The sequence below is a fragment of the Loxodonta africana genome, chromosome 7 (genome assembly GCF_030014295.1).
Source record: "Loxodonta africana isolate mLoxAfr1 chromosome 7, mLoxAfr1.hap2, whole genome shotgun sequence".
Classification (NCBI taxonomy): domain Eukaryota; kingdom Metazoa; phylum Chordata; class Mammalia; order Proboscidea; family Elephantidae; genus Loxodonta; species Loxodonta africana.
Genome location: NC_087348.1, coordinates 81662915 through 81690225, shown reverse-complemented (window position 1 = coordinate 81690225; position 27311 = coordinate 81662915). Strand labels below are relative to the sequence as shown.

The following is a 27311-nucleotide window of genomic DNA, read 5'->3' as shown; positions in this document are numbered from 1 at the left end:
GAGGTGCCCCAGAAGAAAGACCTGGCAATCTGCTTCCGAAAAATCAGCCATGAAAACCCTATGGAGCACAGTTCTACTCTAACACACACCGAATTGCCATGGGCTAGAATCACCTGGCAACTGGTTCCTCTGTGGCTTCTGTTTTCATACTTTTAATGGTGTATTTCATTAAAAATTTAATTTTCTTTTTCTTATGGTTAGAAATTTTTGTGTACTGTTTTCAAATCATTGCATATCCCAGATATTAGAGGATGTGTGTTTTGCCTTTCACATTTAAATCTAGTGTGTTTGTCTGAAATTTATTTTATAATGATGCGATTAAAGGTCAAGGTTTTCCCCCTACACGTGTATCTAATTGACCGAGCAATATTTATTGGAAATATATATATTTTTCCTCTACAACCTGCAGTTTCTCCTTTGTCATAAATTAGGGGACTGGCCGCGCATTTCAGAACTTAGCTTCTGGACTCTGCATTTCTCTCAGTCAAATTTTTATCCATATGTAAAAAGCAATAGGAAATCCGAGTTTTAAGGAAGTTACATAATTTGTAACCTGGAGGTTTCTTAGAGAGATTGAGAGGTCAAAAAGTCTGAGAGGGTTCAGGTGAAGTGACACCTAGAAATCAGGTGTTCTGCCTAACAAATTGGTGGAATTTCCATGATATCATTTGACAATGTTCCTATGGAAAATATAAACCATTTCTATTTCTAGTAATTATTCAGCTGTTAGGGAAGGTGGTTAATGGAGCCAACTGGAATTTTGGGAGCATTTGGTCACAAAGGGTTGCATTCACTCTAGTAAGTAAAAAGCTTACATAAATTTTCTGTTGCCTCAGAGCCTACTAACTAAATGGCAGTCTGGTATCATAAACCTCTGCCTCATGGCAAGCCCATGTGTTACAGAGTAAAAACGTGTTCTATGGGATTTTTTCAGCTGTTATCCTTACAGAAGCAGTTCACTACACTTTTCTTCTGCCGTGCTACTGAGTGGGGTGGAAGCATCAGCATTTAGCTTAGTAGTAAAATACAACCACTTGTGCCCCCTAGGGACCTATCTGGTACTGTAATCAGCCTCAATTCCTGTCTCCTATTGATTCTCATTTTGCTTACCCATTGGGCAGACTGACTACATCTCACAAAGTTTGTCATTTTTTTTCCTTCCTTCTTCTGCCTTTACTCCATGGGGAGAAGGTGGGTCCTGACTTCTACATTGCCTGATAAGGTTTCCAGGTGTCACAGAATTAATACATAAGCCTAAAGGATATTTGTGAATTTTAAATCATTTACCCTCCAATCTGGGCTAGGAGTTTATTCTAAGGAGAAATTCAAATGATGTTATAAATGCATATACACCAGGCCGGAACAAGGGCCAGGATAAGGCATTAGCAAATGGAACCCAGGTCTTTACTCTGAATTTTAGATTCCCAGATCAATTAAAACATAAATAATTTAATATTTCCAAAATGCTTATAACAAATCCTGGTTATAGTAAGAAAAAAATACATGCCAGTCATTACTCATGAATAAAAATAAAACATCATCAGTATTTCTGTTGGTTCTGTGATTAGAAACTTACATTGTAAGTGATCAGTAAGAATGTGTTGGATGAATTGATGAATTAATCGATGAATAACACCACATAAGCAAAAAAAACCAATTTCCTGGCACACAAAATATTTGATTGTTTGATCATAAATAGTACTATGGAAATAAAAAGCAGGGGGAGACGGAAACAGTGATAATACCTCCATTTTATCTTCCCCTTTTCTTACTGTAGGAAAACACACATAAATTTTAAGGTATGTAATGATCATATGAGACTGGTCATGCTAATGCTGAATCAAACAGACTTGTCCCCAGCCTTATTCATTCTGAATGGAGTCCCAGGACTAGAAGACATGCACATCTGGATTTCCTTCCCATTCTGCTCTATGTATGTTGTGGCTGTGGTAGGCAATTGTGGACTCCTGTATCTCATTCGTTATGAAGACTCTCTGCACAGGCCTATGTACTACTTTTTGGCAATGCTTTCTCTAACTGACCTTGTCGTGTGCTCCAGTACAATTCCTAAGGCTCTCAGCATTTTCTGGTTCCATCTCAAGGAAATCAGCTTTGATGAATGCCTGGTCCAGATGTTCTTCACCCACACCTTCACAGGGATGGAATCTGGGGTGCTCATGCTTATGGCCCTGGACCGCTATGTGGCCACCTGCTACCCTCTGCACTACTCAACAATCCTCACCAATCCTGTCATTGCAAAAATTGGGCTTACCACATTTCTGAGAGCTGTGATTCTCATCATTCCCTTCACTTTCCTCACCAAGAATCTACCCTATTGCAAAGGCAATATCATTCTCCATACCTACTGTGACCACATGTCTGTGGCCAAATTATCCTGTGGAAATGTCAAGGTCAATGCCATCTATGGCCTGATGGTGGCCCTCCTGATTGGGGGTTTTGACATCTTGTGCATCACAATCTCCTATACCATGATCCTTCGGGCAGTGGTCAAGCTCTCATCGGCAGATGCTCGGCAGAAGGCCTTTAGCACCTGCACTGCCCACATCTCTGCCATTATTTTCTCCTACAGTCCAGCTTTCTTCTCTTTCTTTTCCCATCGTTTTGGGGGCCACATAATCCCTCCATCTTGCCACATCATTGTGGCCAATATTTATCTGCTCCTGCCTCCTACTATGAACCCTGTTGTCTATGGGGTGAAAACCAAGCAGATAAGAGACTGTGTCCTAAGAATACTTTCAGGTTCTAAGGACACAAAACCCCAGAGCATATGAATGCATACTTGCCAGAAATAAGAAGAATTAAAGGAAGAGAGAAGGGTTATTGCTGTCTGTTTAGACAGGAGCAGAAAAAACATTTCTGAGAATACTCTTGGCCATGACAAGAGACTGTGTTAAATGGTACATTCAAATAAGTTTATTAAGAATCCTAACATCACTGAAATGTCTAATATACTGTGAGTTTTCACCTCTTTGGCCCAGTGAAAGTCTGGTCTCATCATTATCCGAAGTTGCCTTGAAAAAATATCTAATGAATCAATTTTCTGGGAAAAGCTGAATAAAGTTGAAGGAGATGATCTGGAGCTTGATTATTGTGTTCTAGGTCCTGTGTGCAATTAATGATTGCAATTTCCAGATTGCAAAGAATGGTAATTCCAGAATACTTAATTGTGCACATGCAGAACCTGTACGTAGACCAAGAAGCAGTCGTTTGAACAGAGCAAAGGAATACTGCTTGGTTTAAAATCAGAAAAGAGTTGTATTTTTTCACCATACTTATTCAGTCTGTATACTGAGCAAATAACTGGACAACAAGTTGGAATCTATGAAGAAGAGCACAGCATCAGGACTGGAGGTAGGCTAATTAACAACCTGTGATGTGAAGATGACACTATCTTGCTTGAAAGAAAAGAGGACTTGAAGCCCTTAACGATGAAGATCAAAGACTATAGCCTTCCGTATGGATTGCACCTCAACATAAAGGACACAAAAATCTTCACAACTGGACCAATAAGTAGTCATGATAATAGAAAAAAATGAAGTTTTCAAGGATTTTGTTTTACCTGGATACACAGTCAACGCCCGTGCAGCAGCAGTCAAGAGATCAAATGACATTTCGCCTGGGTAAATCTTCTGCAAAAGAGCTCTTTACAATATTAAAAAGCAAATATGTCACTTTGAGGACTTAGGTGAGCCTGACCAAAGCCATGATATTTTCAATCACCTCATACGCATGTGAAAGCTGGACAATAAATAAGAAAGACCAAGGAATTGGTACCTTTGAATTAAGGTCATGGTCAAGAATATTGAATATACCCTAAACTGCCAGAAGAACAAACAAATCTGTCTTGGAAGAAGTACACACGGAATACTCTTTAGAGGGAGGATGGTGAGACTTTGTCTCCCGTACTTTGGACATGTTACCAGGAAGGGCCAGTCTCTGGAGAAGGACATCATGCTTGGTAAAGTAGAGGGTCAGCGAAAAAGAGGAAGAGCCTCAAGGAGGTGGACTGACACAGTACCAGCAACAATGGGATCAAACACAGCCAGGATTGTGACTGTGGAACAGAAGGGGGCAGTGTTTTATTCTGTTGTGTATAGGGTCACTATGAGTGGGAACTGACTCAACAGCACCTAACAACGACAACAACAGCTACAATTTCTAGACTGATGACAAGTTGTTACTATATTCTGGAAAATATGTGCTATATTTTTCTCATTGTTACCAAAATACCTGCTTTCTCAATGACTTCTGAAGGAGAAAGTGTCCCATGAAGTCATCAGTACAATGAAGTCTAAATCTCTGAATATCTCACTAGAATTATGTTATCTGGTTGAACCGGTCTGTCCTAGCTGCACAATCTTTTTGGTATTCTCTGCTTCCAGCCAGCATCCATCTGACATCAGCAATGATATCCCTCATTCTACGTCCTCTTCTCAATCTGGCTTGAATATTTGGCAGCTCCCTGTTGGTATACTGCTGCTCCACCTTTGAATGCTCTTCAGCCAAATTTTACTTGTGTGTGATATTAATGATATTGTTCCATAATGTCCATATTCAGTTGGATCACCTTTCTTTGGAATAGGTGTAAATATGAATCTCTTCCAGTCAGTTGGCCAGGTAGCTGTCCTCCAAATGTATTGGGATAGATGAGTGAGCACTTCAGAGCTGTATCCATCTGTTGAAACATTTCAGTTAGTATTCTATCAATTCCTGGAGCCTTGTTTTATACCAATATCTCCAGTGCAGCTTGGACTTTTCCTTCAGTAACATTGGTTCTTGATCACATGCTACCTCCTGAAATGATTGAAGATGACTAGAAGTACTTACAGGTGAAGATCAAAGCCTACGGCCTTGAATGTGGATTAACCTGAACATAAAGAAAACAGTAATCCTCAGAACTGGATCAATAAGCAACATCATGATAAATGGAGAAAAGACTGAATTTGATAAGAACTTCCTTTTTCTTGGAGCCACAATGAACACCCATGGAAGTAGCATTTAAGAAATCAAATGACTTATGGTTTTGGGCAAATCTGCTGCAAAAGACCTCTTTAAAATGCTAAAAACAAAGATGTTGTTTTAAGGACTAATGTGTGCCTGACCCAAGCCAAGGTGATTCAGCTGCCTCATATGCATTCAAAAGCTGGACAATGAATAACAAAGATCAAAGGAGAATTGATTCCTTTGAATTACCCTGTTGGTGAAGAATGTTGAATATAGCTTGGACTGCCAAAAGAAGGAACAAATCTGTCTTGGAAGAAGTACAGCCAGAATGTTCCTCACTGGCAAGGATGGTGAAACTTTGTCTCACAAACTTTGGATATGTTATCAGGAGGGATCAGTCCCTGGAGAAGGATATAATTCTCTGTAAAATAGAGGGTCAACGAAAAAGCGGGAGACCCTCAATGAGATGGATTGACACAGTGGCTCTCACCTTGGGCTCAAGCATAACAACAATCATGAGGATGGCCCAGGGCCAGGCAGTTATTTTTTTTTCTGTTGTACATAGGGTTACTATGAGTCATAACCAACTCGAAGGCACCTAACAACAACAAAAACAGCTACAAAGTACACATAATTATTTTTCACTACAAAGTAATTGAATATTCAATTTCCTTCCACAAGGCCTTTAAAAGCACTCAATATGGACCAATAGGCAATATGATGTGGATGGTACAGCACCAAGCAGTGTTTTGTTCTGTTCTACATAGGGTCGCTACGAGTTGGGAGCGAAAAGTTGGGGCCTAACAACCGCCACAAAATAGAGAGTAGCGATCTCTTAACTAAATGTAAGAAAAGGCACACGTATATATACGTGTGTGTGTATGTATCAGAATAGCACCAGAGGAGAGCAAATCGTGCTATTTTCATCTTATTTCCAATTGTGAAAATAAAAAAGAAAATTAAATATATCTCTCTAACATTTAAGGTTTTTCTAAATTAATAAGCAGACGATAGACTGAATAAAATAATAGTTTTATATTAATATCTCATAAACTAACCCAATTATATAGAAATATAAACTCAATATTTTGTTCTTATCTCTCCCTGCCCAACTGATGAAAATACACATTACTTCTCCCCAATTTAGTTATATTATGCTCATTGAATGGAATTTTTTCATGAGTCACCCTTTACTATCTCCCATTTTTAAGTACTAGAAAAATGACCCCACCACCTAAAATATAATTACCGTTTATGTATACTCCATTTCTCTGCTCACTTTGACACAAAACTTGTATTACAAGTTGTCAACATTCTCTCCCTCTACTTTCTCAGTGAGAAATCTCTCTTCCTCTAGTTTCTTTTTCTCCTATCCCACCAATCACCTAAAACTGTTTTTGTCAATTTCATTGCTGCCTCTGTGATAAACAAATCAAATAGGTTTCCTTCTGTGCTCATCTAATACTGCCTCCTTTACATCCCATTCAATATCCTTTGTATCTTGAAATACTCTCATTTTTTACTTCAAAAACAGCCCACAGTTTTATAACTTTCCTCAGTCCTGCTGAACGCTTCTTCACAGCCTCATTTCCTTTTTTTTTTTTTCCCAAAGATTTTTACATGTATGTCATGCCATTAGTCTTAAACTTCCCCCCCCCCCTTATATTCTTTTCCTGGGTATTCTCCTTCAGTATCATGGTATCAAATATTTTCTGTTTACTATGATTCCCAAAAGGAAGTTTAGATTCAGAGAGCTGCTTTCTACATACTCAATTTCGTGTAACACTGTCTTCTTCTGACAGTCCATAGTCTCTCTTTTTTTTTTTTTTTGCCCTTCATCCTCCAACTCCATCTATTTTCATCCCCTGCTTCTCCAGTCTTTTTTGATACATAAATGTCTTTAAGAACATGTTATTATTTAGTGTTTTTGTGCATTTTAATCTATATGCACTTTATTGTGTGAAAGAACTCAATCTGTTGCTTCCTTTCTCACTCAATATTTTATTTTTATGTTGAATTTATATTTTATATTTATTGATTTTTGACTAATTTATATCACTTGTCTCAAAACACAAAACTTGCAATTTTGATAGAAAAACTATGTATCCTGGATACACAATTAGGATTATGCAGTTTTGATAGAAAAACTATGTATCCTGGATACACAATTAGGATTCTTTCTACTTTACAATCCTTCTAATAACAGTAAAATCAAGCTTTCTGCTTGTAACACTAGAATAAAACTTTGCCTGAATTGAGTTTTTTTGTTTGTTTGTTTTTGTTTTTTTAACATATCTACTTTTCTGCCACCAAGACTGAAACAATTATTTGAAGTATTCTAGCCAGTTCCTCCCCCAGGTGTCTGTCAGTTTGTCATACTGTGGGGGCTTGCGTGTTGCTGTGATTCCGGAAGCTATGCTAAAAAAAACAGTATTCAAATACCAGCAGGCTCACCCATGGTGGACAGGTTCCAGCTTAGCTTCCAGACAAAGACAGATCAGGAAGAAGGATGCAGCACTCTACTTTTGGAAAGATTTAGCCAGTGAAAACCTTATGAATAGCACTGGAACATGGTTTAATATAGTGCCAGAAGGTGAGCCACTAAGGTTGGAACACACTCAAAAGACAACTGGGGAAGAGCTGCCTCCTCAAAGTAGAGGCAACTTTAATGACGTGGAAGTAGTCAAGCTTTCGGGACCTTCATTTGTTGATGTGGGACAACTCAAGATGTGAATAAACAGCTGCAAACATCCACTAATAATCAGAACATGGAATGTATGAAGTATGAATCTAGGAAAATTGGAAGTCCTCAAAAATAAAACAGAACACATAAACATTGATATCCTAGGCCTTAGTGACTGAAATGAATTGGTATTGGCCATTTTGACTCAGACAATCATGTGGCCTACTATGCTGAAAATGGCATCTTAAAGAGGAATGGCGCAGCATTAATTGTCAAAAAGAACATTTCATGATCTATCCTGAAGTACAATGCTGCCAATGATAAGGAAATATCCATATGCCTACAAGGAAGACCAGTTAAGATGACTATTATTCAAATTTATGCATCAAGCACCAAGGCCTAAGATGAAGAAATTGGAGATTTTTACCAGTTTCTGCATTCTGAAGTTGATCAAACATGCACTCAAGATGCATTGATAATTACTGGTGGTTGGAATGGGGAAGTTGGAAACAAAGAAGGACTGGTAGTTGAAAAATATGGTCTTGGTGATAGAAACAATGCCAGAGATCGCACGATTGAATTTTGCAAGACCAATGACCTCTTCATTGCAAATACTTTTTTCACCAATGGAAATGGTGACAATATACATGGACCTCACCAGATGGAATACACAGGAATCAAATTGACTACATCTGTGGATGGAGACGATGGAAAAGCTCAATATCATCAGTCAGAACAAGGCCAGGGACTGACTGCAGAACACGCCATCACTTGCTCAAATGCAAGTTCAAGTTGAAACTGAAGAAAATTTGAACAAGTCCACAAGAGCCAAAGTATGACCTTCAGTATATCCCACCTGAATTTAGAGACCGTCTCAAGAATAGATTTGATGTGTTGAACACTAATGACCAAAGACCAGAGGAGTTGTAGAATGACATCAAGCACATCATGCATGAAGAAAGCAAGAGGTCATTAAAAAGACAGGAGAGAAAGAAAAGATCAAAATGCATGTCAGAAGAGACTCTGAAACTTGCTTTTGAACGTCAAATAGCTACTGTGAAATGAAATGATGAAGTAAAAGAGTTGAACAGAACATTTCAAAAGGTGGCTTATGAAGACAAAGTGAAGTATTGTAATGACATGTTGAAAGACCTGGAGATGGAAAACCAGAAGGGAAGAGCACACTCTGCATTTCTCAAGCTGAAAGAACTGAAGAAAAAAATTCAAGCCTCAATTTGCAATAGTGAAGAAATCTTTTGGGGAAAATATTAAATGACTCAGGAAGCATCAAACGAAGAAGGAAGGGATACACAGAGTCACTATACAAAAAAGAATTGGTCAATGTTCAACATTCTAAGGTGATACCGTATGAGTAGGAGCCAACGGTACTGAAGGAAGAAGTCCAAGGTGCACTGAAGGCACTGGCAAAAAACAAGGCTCCAGGAACTGATGTAATGCCAATAGAGATGTTTCAACAGACAGATGCAGTGCTAGAAGCACTCACTTGTCTATGCCAAGAAATTTGGAAGGCAGCCACCTGGCCAACTGACTGGAAGAAATCCATATTTATGCCTATTTGCAAGAAAGGCGATCCCACCAAATTTGGGAATTATTAAACAATACCATTAATATTACAAGCAAGTAAAATTGTGCTGAAGCAAAGATGTCACCTTGAAGACTAAAGTGAGCTTGACTCAAGCCATGGTGTTTTCCATTGCCTCCTATGCGTGTGAAAGCTGGACAATGAATAAGAGCAAAGAAGAATTGACACCTTAGAATTGTGGTGTTGGAGAAGAATACTGAATATACCAGGGACTGCCAAAGAATGAATAAATGTGATTTGGAAGAAGTGCGACCAGAATGCTCCTTAGAAGCAAGGATGGGAAGACTATGCCTTACATACTTTGGATGTGTGTTGTCAGGAGCAATCAGTACCTGAAGAAGGAAAATCATGCTTAGTAAGGCAGAGGGTCAGTGAAGAACAGGAAGAGCCTCAATGAGATAGATTGACACAGTGGCTGCAACATCGGCCTTAAGCATAACGACGACTGTGAGGATGGCACAGGATGGGGCAATATTTCCTTCTGTTGTAAATAGGGTCACTATGAGTTGAACCAACTCTATGGCACCTAACAACAACAACAACAATCCAGTTCCTCAACAGCACAATTAATTCGCTGAGAATAAGGTTAGCTGTAATACCTTTAAGGAGCCCTGGTGGTGTGGTGGTTAAGCACTAGGCTGGTAACCAAAAGGTCTTCAGTTCGAACCCACGATTCACTCCTCTGCAGAAGAAAGATGTGACAGTCAACTTCTGTCAATGGGTTACACATTTCTAAGCTCTCAAGTTGGAACTATTGTGCTGAACTCCTTCAGAACCTTCATCTAAATGCCCAAAGTAACACTAGTTTCATGGCAAAGACTGTGCCAGTCATTCAATAAAATTTGCCATGAATATGTTTAGATGAACTTACTATCCCTCAAATTATATCCATCATTATAGAAGGACAATTTATCCCATCATTAGGAGGTATATGCTTATTCAAATTTAGATGCTGTAAAAAATATCTGAGATGAAATGTACCTAGTTGTTAGTAAGAGTCATATTGGTTATATTACAGGAGAACTGTGCCTTTTCTTAAGGCTTTTTATGTATTTAAAAGTAATTATACCAACAATAAGCCCATAACAAATATAATTAAAATTGATAATAATCCTGCTTTTAAGATATCACTTAAAAGCTTTGGTACTTACTTCCTGTCTTTTTGTATTTTTTCTTGCTTGTAAATCTCAATAGCTTTAACCATAGCAAAAATATTGACAAAGAAATGCTTTAAAAAAATCAATAACTTTTGCAAAGAGCAAGAATTACGTGCATCTGAAGTGTAGAATGCAAGGAGGTTTGTAGCAAGAGGTGATACTTAATGGGTTTGTACACCTGAGAGTGCCTTAGATGGTATAAGGGAGTTTGACCTTTATTTGAAGGAAAGCATGGAGACTTGGAAGCATTTTAAGCAAGATAGTGACAGTTTTAGAACAAATCAGACCGCTGGCAAAAAGAAAGACCCACGGGAAAATGAGAGACAAGTATAGCCAGGCAAGATTAGAGATGTTAAAGGTTTGAATTCCCCAGAAGTAGTAGCACTGAAGAAAGTGTATATGAATGAAGTAAAGGAAAGAAATCAACAGAGTAAGGAAAACCAAAGACCAAACCAAACCAGATGCCGTCAAGTCATCTGACTCATGGTGACCCCATGTGTGCAGAGTAGAATTGCAGTCCCTGAGGTTTTCAAGGTTGTGACCTTTCAGAAGGAGATTGTCAGGCCTTTCTTCTGAAGCATTTCTGGCTGGGTTCAAATCAGTAAGCTTTTGGTTAGTAGTCAACTGCTTAACCATTTGCAATACCCAGGGACTCCCAGGCTAACGAAGCAATTGTTTATGAGGGGTGAGGAAAGGGCTGATTGGTTTGCTGGTGTCAGGATTGGCTGGCTGAGTGGCCAGTTGGGCCATTATAAAAAAAAATTTTACAAGATAAAAAAGTATATGGAAATCCAACAGCATTTGAGTCAAGATAATGAATCTAGTTTTGAGTGTGATTCTGATCATACCATGGCAGTTACTTTAAAACTCTGCAAAAGTAATTTTTTTAATACAATAAAAAGTATCACATTACTTGTACCTAAGTTCTATATTTATATGTATTTCTATGTTCTCTAAGATTAAACTCAAGGAAATAAAAATAAAACTTCCTAAGATATGCCTCTAATATATTACTCCTTAAATTTTCAAATTCAACCAAGATCGTTCCTTTCAAGCTATTCTTTTGAGGTTTCTCAGGATTCCACGCAAAGAACATGAAAGAAAAAGTATCCCTCTGCTAATGTGCAACAAGCTTGGTGTTTGCAGCTCTTTAAAAGGCTGTGATAGCAAAGTTTTGGAAGTCTACATAAAACATGAATCCGCATCTATATCACCTAGGAATTTATATAATTTCATCTCCAGTAATTTCACATTTAAAAAATCTAGATATCATTAGTTAATAAAAATCTGAGTCAAGTACGATTGAGACAAATATGAAAAACCAAATATCCAAATGATTCCACAAAATTTCTCAAGGGACTGAAGAAAGGCTTAGGAAATAAAAAAGAATTATATTTATCTCCTGGCGCTGACCTGTGATAACTAAAAACAATACAAATAGAGATTTGAAATTCATGCTGAAATTTCCCTGCATAGTAAACATTGATAATTAGTACTTTTAAGTTTACCTTCTACTAATAAAATCCTAGAACTTCCTTGTCTATCTTAAATTATTATGAGAGATGGCATACAGGTTTAATTTTTTACAGCACTAAGCTACAGAGTGGAGACAGTTTTAAAATATTTGATGATGTTTATGCTCAGAGACAGCAACTGAAAATAATTTTTCCGCATGAAAATATGTGTGCAGCTCTCAAATTCTCCAACAGTTCCAAATTCCAGGTCTCTGAGTTCATCCTGATGGGATTCCCAGGCATTCACAACTGGCAACGTTGGCTCTCCTTGCCATTGGCACTACTCTACCTCTCAGCAATTGGTGCTAATACACTCATCCTCATCACCATCTGCCACGTCTGTACTCTGCAGCAGCCTATGGTCTATTTCCTAGGCATCCTCTCTGTTGTGGACACGGGCTTGGCCACCAGCATCATGCCCAAGATCCTGGCCATCTTCTGGTATAACGCCAAGGTCATTAGCCTCCCTGAGTGTTTTGCTCAGATATATGCCATTTGCTGCTTTTGTCAGCATGGAGTCTGGTATCTTCCTCTGCATAGCTGTTCATAGATAATTGTCACAGTTTGAACTTTGTCCCCCCCCAAAAATGTATCAACTTGTTTACACCATGATTCCCAATACTGTGTGGTTGTCCTCCATTTTATGATTGTAGCTATGAGTCGGAATCGACTCGACGGCACTGGGTTAATTTTAAGTTAAAGAGCATTAGGGTGGGATTGCAGCACCATCCTTACTCAGATCACCTCCCTGATCCAATGTAAAGGGAGTTTCCCTGGGGTGTGGCCTTCACCACCTTTTATCTCTCAAGAGATAAAGGAAAGGGAAGTAAGCAGAGAGTTGGGGACCTCATACCACCAAGAAAGCAGTACCAGAAGCAGACAGCATCCTTTGTTCCTGGGGTCCCTGTGCCTGAGAAGTTCCTGGACCAGGAGAAGTTTGAGGACCAGGAATCTTCCTCCAGTGCCGGCAGAGAGAGAAAGCCGTCCCTGGAGCTGACACCCTGATTTTGGACTTTTAGCCTACTTTTCTGTGAGGAAACAAATTTTTCTTTGTTAAAGACATCCACTTGGTGGTATTTCTGTTATAGCAGCACTAGATAACTAAGACAGATACGTAGCTACTTGTCATCCTCTTCACTACCCATCAGCTCTCACCAATCCCTTAATCGTAAAAACCACTCTGTTCATGGTACTTAGAAACGGCTTTTCAATTACTCCTGTGCCTGTCCTTGCAGCCCAGTGCAATTATTGCTCCAGGAATGAGACTGACCATTGCCTGGGCTCCAACCTTGGGGTCACAAGCCTGGTTTGTGATGACAGGAGACTAAAGAGCATTTGTCATTTAGTTCTGGCATGGCTTGGCATGGGGAGTGACCTAAGTCTTATCATATTGTCATATACTTTGATCCTGCGCTCTGTATTTAGACTGAACTCAGCTGAAGCTGCATCCAAGGCTTTAAGCACTTGTACCTCCCACCTCATCCTCACCCTCTTCTTCTACACCGTTGTTGTAGTGATTTCGGTAACTCACTTGGCAGAGAGTAAGGCCACTTTTACTCCAGTTCTTCTCAATGTGCTACCCAACATCATCCCTCCTGCCCTAAACCCTATGGTCTATGCACTCAGGACAAAAGAACTAAGGGCAGTTTTCTGGAAGGTGCTTTATTTAGGTCTAGAAAAAAATGATGCTAGAGACTTTGTCCGTGAAGTACATGGACTTCAGCTTCTTCTAATGCGGAAGAAAAAAGTAGACCTTAAATGAGGACGGAGGAGTAAGTAAATGCCTTTGAGATCACTTTTCACATTCTTAAAATAAATGATTATGGAAGCATCTAAGGAAAGAAAAAAAAAAATTCTTGGTACCTCCAAAGTACTGAAAAGAACTAAATATATTTGAGAACATGGAAGAAACTTCTATCAACCAATAAAAAGGGATAAACAACCAGCATTTATGATTGATATCAATGCTCTAAAAACAAAAGTAAAGGTAAAAACAAAATACATATGCATGCATGCACACTCACCCACACAACCAAAGAAAGGCATGATTGGGATGTGAATTACAGGTCATGCTTGCTGGCTGATGGGTACACTTGCAAACAAAGAAGAAAGTCTACCTGAACCAGCATCATTCCAGTAGCATGGAATGCAGAGGCAGGAACAGAAAACATTTCAAATGAGCAGTGCCAGACCAAACTACAGTGGGGATCTAGGCTGAACAAGGAGAGATGCCTGGGCTTGGACAAGCAGAACACAAAAGATACGGATAGTTACAAGGATCTGCATTCATGTGCCTCTCCAGATCCTTCCTCTGTCCTTTCTGCTTTGATCTGTAACCTGGAGGACTGAATGAACCACATGTGCTGTGCGACTCAGACTCTTTTATCTACTGGAATTCACTTGGATTGAGTCAATAAGCAAGGTATGAACTTAATTATGCTTACTTACCAATCTGAAGTGATATTGTGCACTTCAGATGAGTAAGTAAGTGTAAATAAACCTGAACATACCTTGCTTATTGTGCTTACTGGTTAATCTGACCCTGGGAGACACCGATAGGCAGATAGAGTGAAAGAAGAGAGAGGGTTTGAGTTATTTACTCTCCACTCCCAGGCATTGTGTACAGGCAGAGTTCTGACTGGTGTGTCTTTCATAGCACTTGCCAGGTAGTGCTGCCTCTACAGCTCTAGATCTTACAGCTTTCCAGTAACATTTTTTCCCTGCCTTTTCCCATCAGGCCAAGGGGTTTATCAAGAAAGTCTTTCCGCTGTTATTCTCAACCACTATATTTTCCTCAATATCCATTATATTTTCAACATCCATTGTATTTCCTTAACCTCTCTCATAACTCCATTATTCACAACTTCATGAAATTATCTTCAGACTCAGATTTGCATGTGTTTTTTTCTAAGAATAAAGGCACCAATTTACATAACCAGAAAGCAGTCACCAATAGCAGGGAAATATGTTGTTCTACAATAGTCTATTCATAATCTGTACTCAAAATTCCTTTCTATATATAGAGTCACAATGGCCTTAATAGCAATTATTTACAGGTTTGAGATCCAATCCATGATCAAATGTTGTGCATTGTTGCTGTGTCTCTTTATTGTACTTTAATATGTGATAGTTCCTCATTTTGCATGGACTATCTTTTTTTTAAGGTTGCATGTCAGTTAATTTTTCTAAATGTTTCTCAATCTGTGCTTACCTGATGTTTCTTCATTAGTAGTGTGGTGGCCATGTGCCTCTCACAGGTCCCTTCATGAGAACCTGATGTGAGTATCACAGTTGACTGAGACACTCTGGTTGCTGCACTTTTGGGTGTGCTATGATATTTGCGGAAACCCTGGTGGTACAGTGGTTAAGTGCTACAGCTGCTAACCAAAGGTCCGCAGTTGAATCCACCAGGTGCTCCTTGGAAACTCTATAGGGCAGTTCTAGTCTGTCTTATAGGGTTGCTATGAGTTGGAATTGACTCGATGGCACTGGGTTTCATTTTGTTTTTGATGATATTCACACCAATGTCACACTTTCCTTGACTGATCCCTGGCAACGACTGAGCACAGCAAGGAAGTCAGAATTAAGCTATTCCTACAAGAAATGTGACTCCTGTAGTGGACAACCTTTGCTTGGGAACTCTCCAGTGGCCTGGCTGAGACTATCTCAGAGCTATACTGAGGGCTGGTGTGTTCCCTAAGCAATTCTTCCTTCCCTCTATCATTTCCCAGGTGTCAGAACTGCATCATGGCCTAACAGCTCTTCCCACCTCTCCTGCTCCCTTACTCTTCATACTTCACGGGTGTCTCCCAAAAAATCTATTGAATGTCCATCTTGGTGTCTGCTTCTTGGAGGACTAGAACCAGCACAGGTGGCAATGGCAGTGGAGTGGTCTAGAAAACACGTGGTAAGAGAAGGTTTAAGACTGATCACTCATATCACAGCTCACAAGAAGAATCTAATCCTGAGTGGGATGTGGGCACACTTAGGCCTTAGTTTGGGTTTTGGCTCAATTTCTAAAGATTTCAGCAGTGGTGATGTGGGACAATGTCCCTGTGGAGAAAAATACTCTAGCTAGTGCAATGATTTGGGTCATGGGGATACAAGGACTAGAGGGACAGTGGAGTTGGCTGGTTACTACTGTGTTATATTGACATCCTGCAAAGGGTATTAAGAAATTGAAGGGAAGTAAGAAATAGCAAAAACTAAGCGTGATAGCTTGCAGAGAGGCCCTTATATTCTGCACTATGAAACAATACATACATTTAAAAAATTAAAAAAAAAAGACTAAGTGAATGGAAGAAACATTCTCTACTTAAAAGCTTTCAACCTCTTTTCCACAGGAACGTGGGAAAGAAAGAAAAAAAAATCTGTAATAAATGTTAAAATCACCAGTTTTTTTTTTTAAGATAGCTTGCGTTTATTCTCATCCGCCTAATACATATCCCAACATATAGACACACACATGTAGCTACACACATATGAAATTATTCACTCATTTCTGTAGCATCATCTGAGCATTATGAATGGAAATTTCTCACTCTTTTCTTTCTTCCATAGAGGTTAGCATGATATACACACCAGCAGCTGTGTCTCTGATGCTCTGAAATGTCCCCTTGGGATATATAACAAACATTTTTCTTTAAAGGCTCAGGTCAATAGTACAGAGATCAAGGAATTCAGAAGTTGAGCATTGTACATTGATTCTAAGATTGTGATTTCTTTCAACCAAGGGCCTGGGCACTGGACCATATTGCATTCATCTCACTGGTCTGCTACCCAGAAACTAAGGTATTAAAGGACATACTAAAGAGCCAAGTGACTAAATTTATTTATTTATGGGCAGTAAGATGAAGTGGAGAGAGGCTTTGAATGTATATGAGTTGCTGATGATACTCTTAGAAATACAGATTTGATTTCATCTACCTAGTTTGAAGACAGAAGTATAAGATTGGTTTCCTTTGAAAATGTTTATTTCCTAGCTTTCAGATCATAATTCAGCGTAATTTATCATGATGATTGGGGACATCTGGTATTTCTCCAACCAAATAGGAACACTTAGTTGAGTTGTCGTGGAAGTCAGATGTGAATTGCCCTCATAACATGGGAAAATGGGTGGCTAGCTAGAGAATAATTTGCTATTATGAGATCAATGGTCAGGTTACGCTTGATAATTACATAACCTTCCCTTTAGTCCTCAAAATGAGAGTCTAATTTTTCCTGGTTCATTTCTAGCGAGACTTAATTATCACTGCATTTTGTCCATCTCGGGTAGCAACACCTGCAGTGAGCAAACTGTTCTTATATGGGAGGAAGAACATGAGTCTAAAGGGTTGACAGTCTAGGGAAAAAGAAAAAAATTATTGGCTAGAGGGCTAAAGAATGAGGTTAAACAACAGATGATATCAAAGCTGTATTTTATAAATGTACTTTCTGTGTTGTGTTTCAATTTTCCTGTTCTAGTAACCCCATTCACACCCCAGTGTAACATAAGTCAAATTCTCTTGCAGGAAAAATTAAATCATGTCTTGAAATCAATTTAAATGTACTTTGATAAAGAAAACTGATTAAATTTTTAGTTAATATTTTGATTTCTAACTTTTATCTTTGAGATCTTTGCAAATATATTGAAGATGGGATTTAAATTGTATAACAATGAGGTGCATTTTATTGATTAAAACTACAAGAATAAAAAGGAATATGAATATATAAATAGGATGTTTATGTAGTATTTTAAAAAATATTTTTCAGAATACTACATATTTAATCCCAGAAAAATATTTCTTCCTTTTCAATTTAGGGGTATCGATGCTTCCTTTGGGGCCCTGGGGTTGCAGTGGTTAAGAGCTCAGGCTGCTAACCAAAAGGTCTACCTTTTGAAGCCACTAGCCACTGGCTGGAAACCCTATGGTCACACAGTGGTTAAGTGGTTAATTTGTCTACCTGATTCTGATACACAGATGCATGGCTAAAATGTAGTAGACAAAGGAAGATTAAAAAAAAAAAAATTGCCCTGGAGTTGATTCCAACTCCTAGGGCCCTGTAGGTCAGAGTAGAACTGCCCCACAGGGTTCCAAGGTTGTAAATCTTTACAGAAGTAGATTGCCACGTCTTTCTCTAAAGTAGCTGTTGATGGTTCGAACCACTGGGGTTTAGGTTAGCAGTTGAGTGTTTAACTACTGCACCACTAGGAGATATACTTGGATAAAAAAGAACATCTTTGTCTCCACCACAGGTACTTCTCTCTGCGCAGAAATAATTAAGACACTGACTGACATTGCTCATTCTTGTCATGATATCCTTTAACTCCAAGAGAACCTGTGAAACTTCGTTCTGTACTGTGATAAATAATGTAACATACAGAGCAAAACAGGTAACCGAACATCACACAATTATGAGAAACTGTTCAACGTATAAAGGAAGATAGAGGGAGAAATGAATAGGGATCCCGTTTGACTCATTTATGCTAAATTGTCACAGATTATTGAAAGAAATATATCTTATTGTAACAATAGTAATTTTTTTGTATATTAATGTATATATACCTATACTTCTAAATTCATGTTTCTGTTAATGATATTTGTAAAAGCAATACAAAAATATAATGATCATTGCACACCTAAATTATGAATTCAGCAAGCTTGAAAGACAGAACCTTGATGGTAATTTTGGTCTTCAAGTAAAAAGCATTTCTTACACTGCAAATACCGTATGTTATGCTTCTATCCAAAATGAAAATTGATACACTCTTGAAATTCCAAAGCAAAAATGTTAGGTTATGCAGAAACCACGTCCCTTTAATAGAAAACTGAAGTCTGCTCTCAGTTGCCAGGTGACTAAAACGTTTGAAGTCCTCGTTTTAAAACCTCCACTCTGCGGTAAGAAAGTGAGGGAGTGAATTTCAGTGCTTTTCATGATTCGGGTTGTGAAGAAACCGTATCAAATTTGTAATTAGACAATTTGGTGCCGTAAACTCTAATCGCACACCATCGAGTCCTACATTTCTCGAAAAGTGATTTTAACCTCAATGATTTTGCTTTGAATTTCTTTGTGTCACGTTAATACGTACTTCCCAATTCTTGGCATTCTTTATGTTTACCTAATTATTTTTACGTACGTACACCGTTTTTAACCTTTGTGTGTCGTTTTTATTCTAAGGCACTCTTTTGTACTGCATAAGTGGTTTTTAAAAATTAATTAGGATTATGTCTAAGTTAATGGATAATTCATCTTTATTGCCAAACCCAATATATTTGTTCTGCCTCTGTCATCTTAACTTTTTCCTACTGTATTTTTATTATCTTTCTTTCTCTATTTTATGATAGGGACATTTTGTTTATTTTTCCTAGTAATCTTGAGGAAGATAGTCTGCATTTTTTCTTCTAGTGGTTTCCTCAATGCTTTCCAAGTAATAACACTTAAACTATAATTTAATAATTCTAAAATTCAAGTATGAAGTGTGACTCATTCATTCAAAAATATTTGAGTCTTATAAGTACCAGGAGCCTTGCTAGAGACACTGGAATGTAAGTATAAATACAAACTCTCCTTAGCATCAATGATTCATTGAATTTTGAGGATTTGCAAATATGTACTGACTTTTATAGTACCATGAGGTAAATATAATGAAAGAGAATAATTCTTTCAGCAAATCGATTTCTACCTATATACCCAGCTCTTTGTAACTACAATATTTTAAGAGGATTTAGAGGAAGGGTCACTATCACATCCAAATGACAGACCGCTTACTCTTCCTAAAAAAGGTTTTGCTGTAAAAAATAACTACATTTGACAGGTGTTGGGGGAAGAATAGAGACCAATAGAAAAATACAGAACCTTATCGCAAAGCCAAGAATATCACCGAGACGTGACTATGAAATAACAAACAGCAACAAGCAACAGGAGAGCAGGTTTTTCCTCCCATTTTGAGCTGTCAGAGTCCTGATCATGCTTCAGGTTTAAGGGCATTTTGTCCTTCCCTCATGAAAGCTTTTCCTGATTTACTAGCTTAGGTACACAGGTGCTTTTGTAGTACCCTGCGTAACTCTCCGATTTGGTAACGACATGGGGAGAGGTCCTTGAAGGTCATGGTTATCAACATGGTCAACCTGGGTTGCTTTAGTATTTCCAAAACAAAGTGCCTTTTGATAAATCGGATTTGTCCTCTTTTTTGTCACTTTTTATTACACAATTTCCATGGAACTATATTCCCTATCAGAAAATGGTCTTAAAGTATCCACTTTGCTTTGGATGCCAGGATGACTAGTTTCTTCTGATGGGACACGGGAGAGCATTCATTTGGTGGCACTTACTTGTTTTCTACTGCATTAATTTTTGTAAGCATTGCCAAAGTGACTGTCAGCCTGAGAAGAAAACAAAAATAGAAATATCGAGCACTTAAAATGTGGTAGGGTGTTTCCCATGCTACCTCATTCAATCCTCTCAGAAATACAATTATTTTGTTTTCTTAAAATATAAATTATAATACACATATAAAATGTGCACAATTAAGTAAACTACATCTTGATGAATTCTTACAACCTGAAACCCATACACTCCACAACTAGATCAAGAAAGAGAATTTAACCAGCATTCCACAAGACCCCTGTACCTCAGCTTCCTTCCAATCGTCACTCCCTCCCACCTCTAGAAGCCACTGTTCTGTTTCTAATAGCACAAATGAGTTTGACGCATTTTTGTGTTTTATAGAAATGAAATCACACATTACATACTCTTTTGTGTCAAGCTTTTTAAATATAACACTCTGTTTCTGAGATTCATCCTTATAGTTGCATGTAGTGGTAGGTTGTTTATTCTTGTTATATAAAATTCCATTGTGGAGTGTTATCAGAATGTATTCATCCATTCTAATACTCATGGGCATTTAGGTATCTTCCAGTTTTAGACTATGAAAAATCGTCTAAATGCTGCCATAAGCATTCTAGTCCATGTGGTCTGGTGAATGTATGTACATATTTTCATTAGGAATGAAAAATACTGGTTGTGGATATAGTCATTGTTACAAGATATGCCAAAAATAGTTGATTCAGTTTACACTCCTACCAGCAGTGTACGAAAATTCCAGTTGTTTCACTTTACCTATGTCTTTGGTCTTTTTCATTTTAGCTATCCTGTTTGATATGTAGGGCTATGTCATGAGAGAATCAGTTTGCATTTATTTCCCTGGTAACTACAAAGTCAGTGCCTATTTACATGCTTATTAGCATTTCATTCCTCTTTTGTGAAGTGTGCATTTAAGTCTTTTGCTCCTACACTCTGTTTGTATTTATGTTTTATGAGTAATGTATACACACTGGGTTCAATTTTTTTGGTTAAATATATGCACTGTGAATATCTTCTACTCTGTGGCTTAGAGTCTGTGTGTGGTGCAAAAAGTTAACACACTTGGCTACTAACCTAAAGGTTGGAGGTTAGGTACCTCCCGAGGTGCTCCAGAAGAAAGGCCTGGGAATCTATATCTGAAAATCAGCCAATGAAAACCCTAAGGAGTATAATTCTACCCTGACATACACATAGCCACCATGATTTAGAATCAACTCCATAGAAAGTGGCTTCACTGTGGATTAACTTTTCATACTTTTAAAGCTGTATTTTCATTAAAAATTTTAATATAATTCTATTTGTCTTTTTTTATGGCTAGTACTTTTTGTGTACTGTTTTCAAATCTTTGTGTACTCCAGCTATCACAGGATGTGTGTTTTGCCTCTCATGTTTTATTGAAAATACATTTTTTTTTTTCTTATTCTACAATCTGCAGTGTTTCCTGTGGCTGACTGTGTTTCACAGTTGGTTTCTGGACTCTGCATTTCTCTCAGTCATATTTTTATCCATACTTAAAAAACAATGGGTAATCTGAGTTTTAAGGAAGTTATATAATTTGTAACTTAGATGTTTCTTAGTTACAAATTATGTAACTTCTGTAACATGAGAAAATAGAATCAAGATCTTTGCACTGAATTTTGAGATTCCCAGATTCATTAAAAAATAAATATTTCCTAAATGCTTATAATATATCCTTGATGTAGTAAGTAAAAATAAATATCAGCTATTAATTATGAATAAGAATAAAAACATCATTGTTTCTGTTGAGTCTGTGATGAGATATGGGGCATAGTAGGTGATCAATAAAAATGTTTTATTGATGAAGTAGTCAAAGAATAACACCACATAAGCAAAAAAGCTATTCCCCGGCACTCGAATATTTCCTTGTTTGATCGTAAAATGTATTACAGAATTAAATGTGGAGGTTGGGGGAAGGTGAAGACAATAATCTTACCTATATTTTATCTTCCCTTTTTCTTACTCTATGAAAACACACAAATTTTAAGCTATTTAATGATCATATGAGACTGGTCATGCTAATGTTGAACCAAACAGACTTGACCCCAGCCTTATTCATTCTGAATGGAGTCCCAGGACTAGAAGACATGCACATCTGGATTTCCTTCCCATTCTGCTCTATGTATGTTGTAGCTATGGTAGGCAATTGTGGACTCCTGTATCTCATTTGCTGTGAAGACTCCCTGCACAGGCCTATGTATTACTTCTTGGCAATGCTTTCTTTAACTGACCTTGTCATTTGCTCCAGTACAATCCCTAAGGCCCTCAGCATTTTTTGGTTTCATCTCAAGGAAATTGGCTTTGATGAATGCCTGGTCCAGATGTTCTTCACCCACACCTTCACAGGGATGGAATCTGGGGTGCTCATGCTTATGGCCCTGGACCGCTATGTGGCTATCTGCTACCCTCTGCGCTACTCAACAATCCTCACCAATTCTGTCATTGCAAAGGTTGGGTTGACCACTTTTCTGAGAGGTGTGATACTCATCATTCCCTTCACTTTTCTCACCAAGCGCCTACCCTATTGCAAAGGCAACATCATTCCCCATACCTACTGTGACCACATGTCTGTGGCCAAGTTATCCTGTGGAAATGTCAAGGTCAATGCCATCTATGGCCTGATAGTGGCCCTCCTGATTGGGGGTTTTGACATCTTGTGCATCACAATCTCCTATACCATGATCCTTCGGGCAGTGGTCAGCCTCTCTTCAGCAGATGCTCAACAGAAGGCCTTTAGCACCTGCACTGCCCACATCTTTGCCATTGTTTTCTCCTACAGTCCAGCTTTCTTCTCTTTCTTTTCCCATCGTTTTGGGGGCCACATAATCCCTCCATCTTGCCACATCATTGTGGCCAATATTTATCTGCTCCTGCCTCCTACTATGAACCCTATTGTCTATGGGGTGAAAACCAAGCAGATACGAGACTGTGTCCTAAGGATTCTTTCAGGTTCTAAGGACACAAAACCCCAGAGCATATGAGTGGATACTTGCCAGAAATAAGAAGAATTGAAGGAAGAGAGAAGGGTTATTGCTATATGTTTAGACAGGAACAGAAAAACATTTCTGAGAATACTCTTGGCCATGACAAGAGACTGTGTTAAATGGTACATTCAAATAAGTTTTTTGAGAATCCTAGCATCACTGAAATGTCTAATATACTGTGAGTTTTCACCTCTTTGGCCCTGTGAAGGTCTGGTCTCATCATTATCCAAAGTTTCCTTGAAAAACAAATCCAATGAATCAATTTTCTGGGAAAAAGTGAATAAACTTGAAGGAGATGATCTGGGGCCTGATTATTCTGTTCTAGGTCCCGTTTTCAATTAATGTTTGCAATTTCCAGATTGCAACGAATGGGAATTCCAGAACACTTAATTGTGCACATGCAGAATCTGTACATAGACCAAGAAGCAGTTGTTTGAACAGAGCAAGGGGTTACTGCTTGGTTTAAAATCAGAAAAGATATGCATCAGAGTTGTATTTTTTCAGCATGCTTATCCAATCTGTATACTGAGCAAATAATCGGATGACAAGTTGGAATATATGAAGAAGAACACAGCATCAGGATTGGAGGAAGGCTAATTAACAACCTGTGATATGAAGATGACACTATCTTGCTTGCTGAAAGCAAAGAGGACTTGAAGCACTTACTGGTGAAGATCAAAGACTATAGGCTTCAGTATAGTTTACACCTGAACAGAAAAAAAAAAAAAAAAACCTCACAATCGGACCAATAAGCAACATCATGAGTAATGGAGAAAATATTGAAGTTATCAACTATTTCATTTTATTTGGATCTACAATCAACACTCATGGGATCAGCCATCAAAAAATCAAATGACATATTGCATTGGCAAATCTGCTGCAAAAGACCTCCTTAAAGTGTTAAAAGCAAAGAAGTTGTTTGAGGGCTGTGGTATGTCTGACCCAAACCATGGTATTTTTAATCACCTTATACACATATGAAAGCTGGACAATGAATAAAGAAGACCAAAGAATAATTGATGCCTCTGCGTTACAGTGTTGGCGAAGAATATTGAATATACCCTGGACTGTCAGAAGAATGAACAAAACTGTCTTGGAAGAAGAACAGCCCACATGCTCCTTAGAAGCGAGGACGGTGAGACTTCCTCTCATGTACTTTGGACATTTTATCAGGGGGACCAGTCCCTGAAGAAGGACAGAGGGTCTCTATGAGTCGGAAAGGACTTGATGGCACCTACCAACAACAGCTGCAATTTTCAAATTGATCACAAATTGTTACTTTCCTCTAGAAAATATGTGCTATATTTTTCTCATTGTTACCAAAATACCTCTATTTTCTCAATGACTTCTGAAGGAGAAACTAGAAAGTATCCCATGAGTCATCTGTATAAAAAATAATGCTGTCTAAATCTCTGAATATCTTACTAGAATCATGGTATGTGCTTGAATAGGTCTCCCCTAGCTGCACAATACACTTAATTTTTTTTTCATTATAGACTAATTGAATATGCAATTTCCTTCAAGAGGGCTGTGAAAAGCTCCCAATACTGATCAATAAGCAACATCATGATGATGGTGCAGGATCGGGCAGTGTTTCGTTCTCTTCTACATAGGATCGCTGTGAGTCATAAACAACTTGACCGGCACCTAACAACGACATGGAGAAGAGAGATAGACCTCTTAACTACATGTAAGAAATGTTTAGCAGCTGTAGCGCTAAGCCACCAGCGTTTCCCCTATTCCACCAATCACCTAAAATTGCTTTTATCAGTTCCACCATTGCCTCTGCATTAAAAAAATCAAACAGGCCTCTTTTTCCACTCACCTAATACTGCCTCCTTTGCATTTCATTCAATATTCCTCATATCTTGAAACTCTCTATTCTCACTCTCTCTATATATTTATATACATACATACCCAAATAGCATAAGATGAGAGCAAATAGTACTAGTTTTATCTCATTTCAGATTGTGAAAATAAAAAAAGAAAATTAAATCTTTTTCTCACTTCTATTTAAGGTTTTCCTAAATTAAAAAGCAAATGAGAGACTGAATAAAATAATTGTTGTTGTTGTTGTTAGGTGTCGTCGAGTCGGTTCCGACTCATAGTGACCCTATGCACAACAGAATGAAACATCGTTATTAATATCTCATAAACCAAGCCAGTTATATAGAAATGTAGAGTAAACTCAATTTTGTTCTTTTCTTTCCCTACCCAGCTGCTGAGAATACACGGTACTTCTTCTCAATTTAGTTATATTATTCTCAGTGAACTGAATTTTTTCATGAGTCATTCTTTAATATCTCCCATTTTAAAGTTCTAGAAGAATTACTCCATGACCTAAAATATAATTACCCTTTATGTATCACCCTATTTCTCTCTTCACTTTGACCCCAGACTTGTAGGACAAATTGTTAATATTCTGTCCCTCTATTCTTCCTCTACTCTCTCGTTCTCCTATCCCACCAAAAACCTGTTGCCGTTCGGTCGATTACAACTCACAGCAACCCTATAGGACAGAGTAGAACTGCCCCATAGAGTTTCCAAGGAGCTCGTGGTGGATTTGAACTGTCAATTACAACCCACAGCAACCCTATAGGACAGAGTAGAACTGCCCGTAGAGTTTCCAAGGAGCTCCTGGTGAATTTGAACTGTCAACCTTTTGGTTAGCAGCTGTAGCACTTAACCACTATGGCACCAGGGTTTCCCCTATCCTATCAATCACCTAAAATTGCTTTGGTCAATTTCACCATTGCCTCTGCATTAAAAAAATCAAATAGGCCTCTTTCTGCGCTCATCTAATACTGCCTTCTTTGCGTTTCATTCTATATTCCTCAAATCTTGAAACACTGTGATTTTTTACTTTAGAAACTCTCCACATTTTTATAATTTTCTTGTCTTGCTGAACACTTCTTCAGACGCTCATTTCCTTTTTTTTTGTAGAGTTTTACATATATGTCATGCCGTTGGGCTTAGACTTTTTTTCTTTGTTATTCTTTTCCTGGGCATTGTAATTCTGTATCATGGTATCAAGTATTTCCTGTTCACTAAGTGTTCACAAAAGGAAGTTTAGATTCAGAGAGCTGCTTTCTACATACTCATTTCTGTGACACACTATCTTCTTCTGACAGTGCATGTTCTCATTTTTTTGCCCTTCATCCTCCAACTTCACTTGTTTTCAATCCCTGCTCCTCCTGTGTTTTTTGATATATAAATGTCTTCGAGAGCATATGTTATTATTTAGTGTTTTTATGTATTTCGATCTACATACATTTTATTGCGTGAAAGAACTCAGTCTGTTGCTTCCTTTTTCACTCAACACTTTAAGATGATTTTATGTTGAATTTAGATCTCGTATTTACTGATTTTAAGTAATTTATATCACTTGTTTCAAAACATGTAGTTTGGAGACACACAGCTTTGATTGAAAAATTATGTATCTGGATATATGATTAGGGTTATTTATAATCTACAAGCCTTATAGCAATGGTAGAACCAAACTTCCTACTTCTAACACTGGAATAAAACTTTGCCTGAATTGTGTAATAAATAATATGCCTCATATTGGCATCAGTTAGTTCCTCTGTTTTCTTAACATGGCTTTAGCATAAGATAGAGTCAGTGACTCATGGGTATAAACCAGAGAGACTAGGTTGAAATACACCTCACTTATTTAATAGCTGTATGTTTGTATTGCTAGCCATCAGTTTCCCTATCATAGAAATGGAAATAATATACATTTCTTGTAGGGTCTTTTTGTAAGTAAATCTAAGTAACTTTTTTTTTTTTTTAACATAATAGCTACTTAATAATAGTAGCTATTATTATAACAAGGAGCCCTGGTGATACAGTGGTTAAGCGCCCAGCTCCTAACTGAAAGGTCTGTGGTTCAAACTCATCAGTAATGTTTAGCTAAGAAAATGGGAAAAGAAAACATCTGGTAGACCATTGCTGCTTATTCCTTAGTTTACCACACAAGGTCAAGAATAGATTCAAACCCTTAAAGAAACAGCTCTTTTTTGTTTGTTTGTTTTTTAAGAGACT

General features: G+C 37.9%; 2 protein-coding genes and 1 pseudogene across 2 annotated transcripts; all 3 read left to right on the top strand.

Moving 5' to 3' along the window:
• The first annotated feature begins 1365 nt into the window (after positions 1–1365).
• LOC100657607 (olfactory receptor 52N4-like) lies at positions 1366–2792 on the top strand. Its single transcript, XM_003423148.3, has one exon. It carries the CDS (start codon positions 1815–1817, stop codon positions 2790–2792), a length of 978 nt encoding a protein of 325 aa, XP_003423196.3. The 5' UTR covers positions 1366–1814.
• A 9254-nt stretch (positions 2793–12046) lies between these two features.
• LOC100657893 (olfactory receptor 56B1-like) lies at positions 12047–13684 on the top strand (annotated as a pseudogene).
• Positions 13685–21594: 7910 nt separating this feature from the next.
• On the top strand, positions 21595–23264 carry LOC100658179 (olfactory receptor 52N4-like). The gene has a single exon (XM_003423149.4). It carries the CDS (start codon positions 22287–22289, stop codon positions 23262–23264), a length of 978 nt encoding a protein of 325 aa, XP_003423197.2. The 5' UTR covers positions 21595–22286.
• The last annotated feature ends 4047 nt before the right edge of the window (positions 23265–27311 follow it).

Coding starts and splice junctions, on each gene's coding strand:
- LOC100658179 (XM_003423149.4), top strand. CDS start 22,287: ATGAGACTGGTCATGCTAATGTTGAACCAAACAGACTTGACCCCAGCC.
- LOC100657607 (XM_003423148.3), top strand. CDS start 1,815: ATGAGACTGGTCATGCTAATGCTGAATCAAACAGACTTGTCCCCAGCC.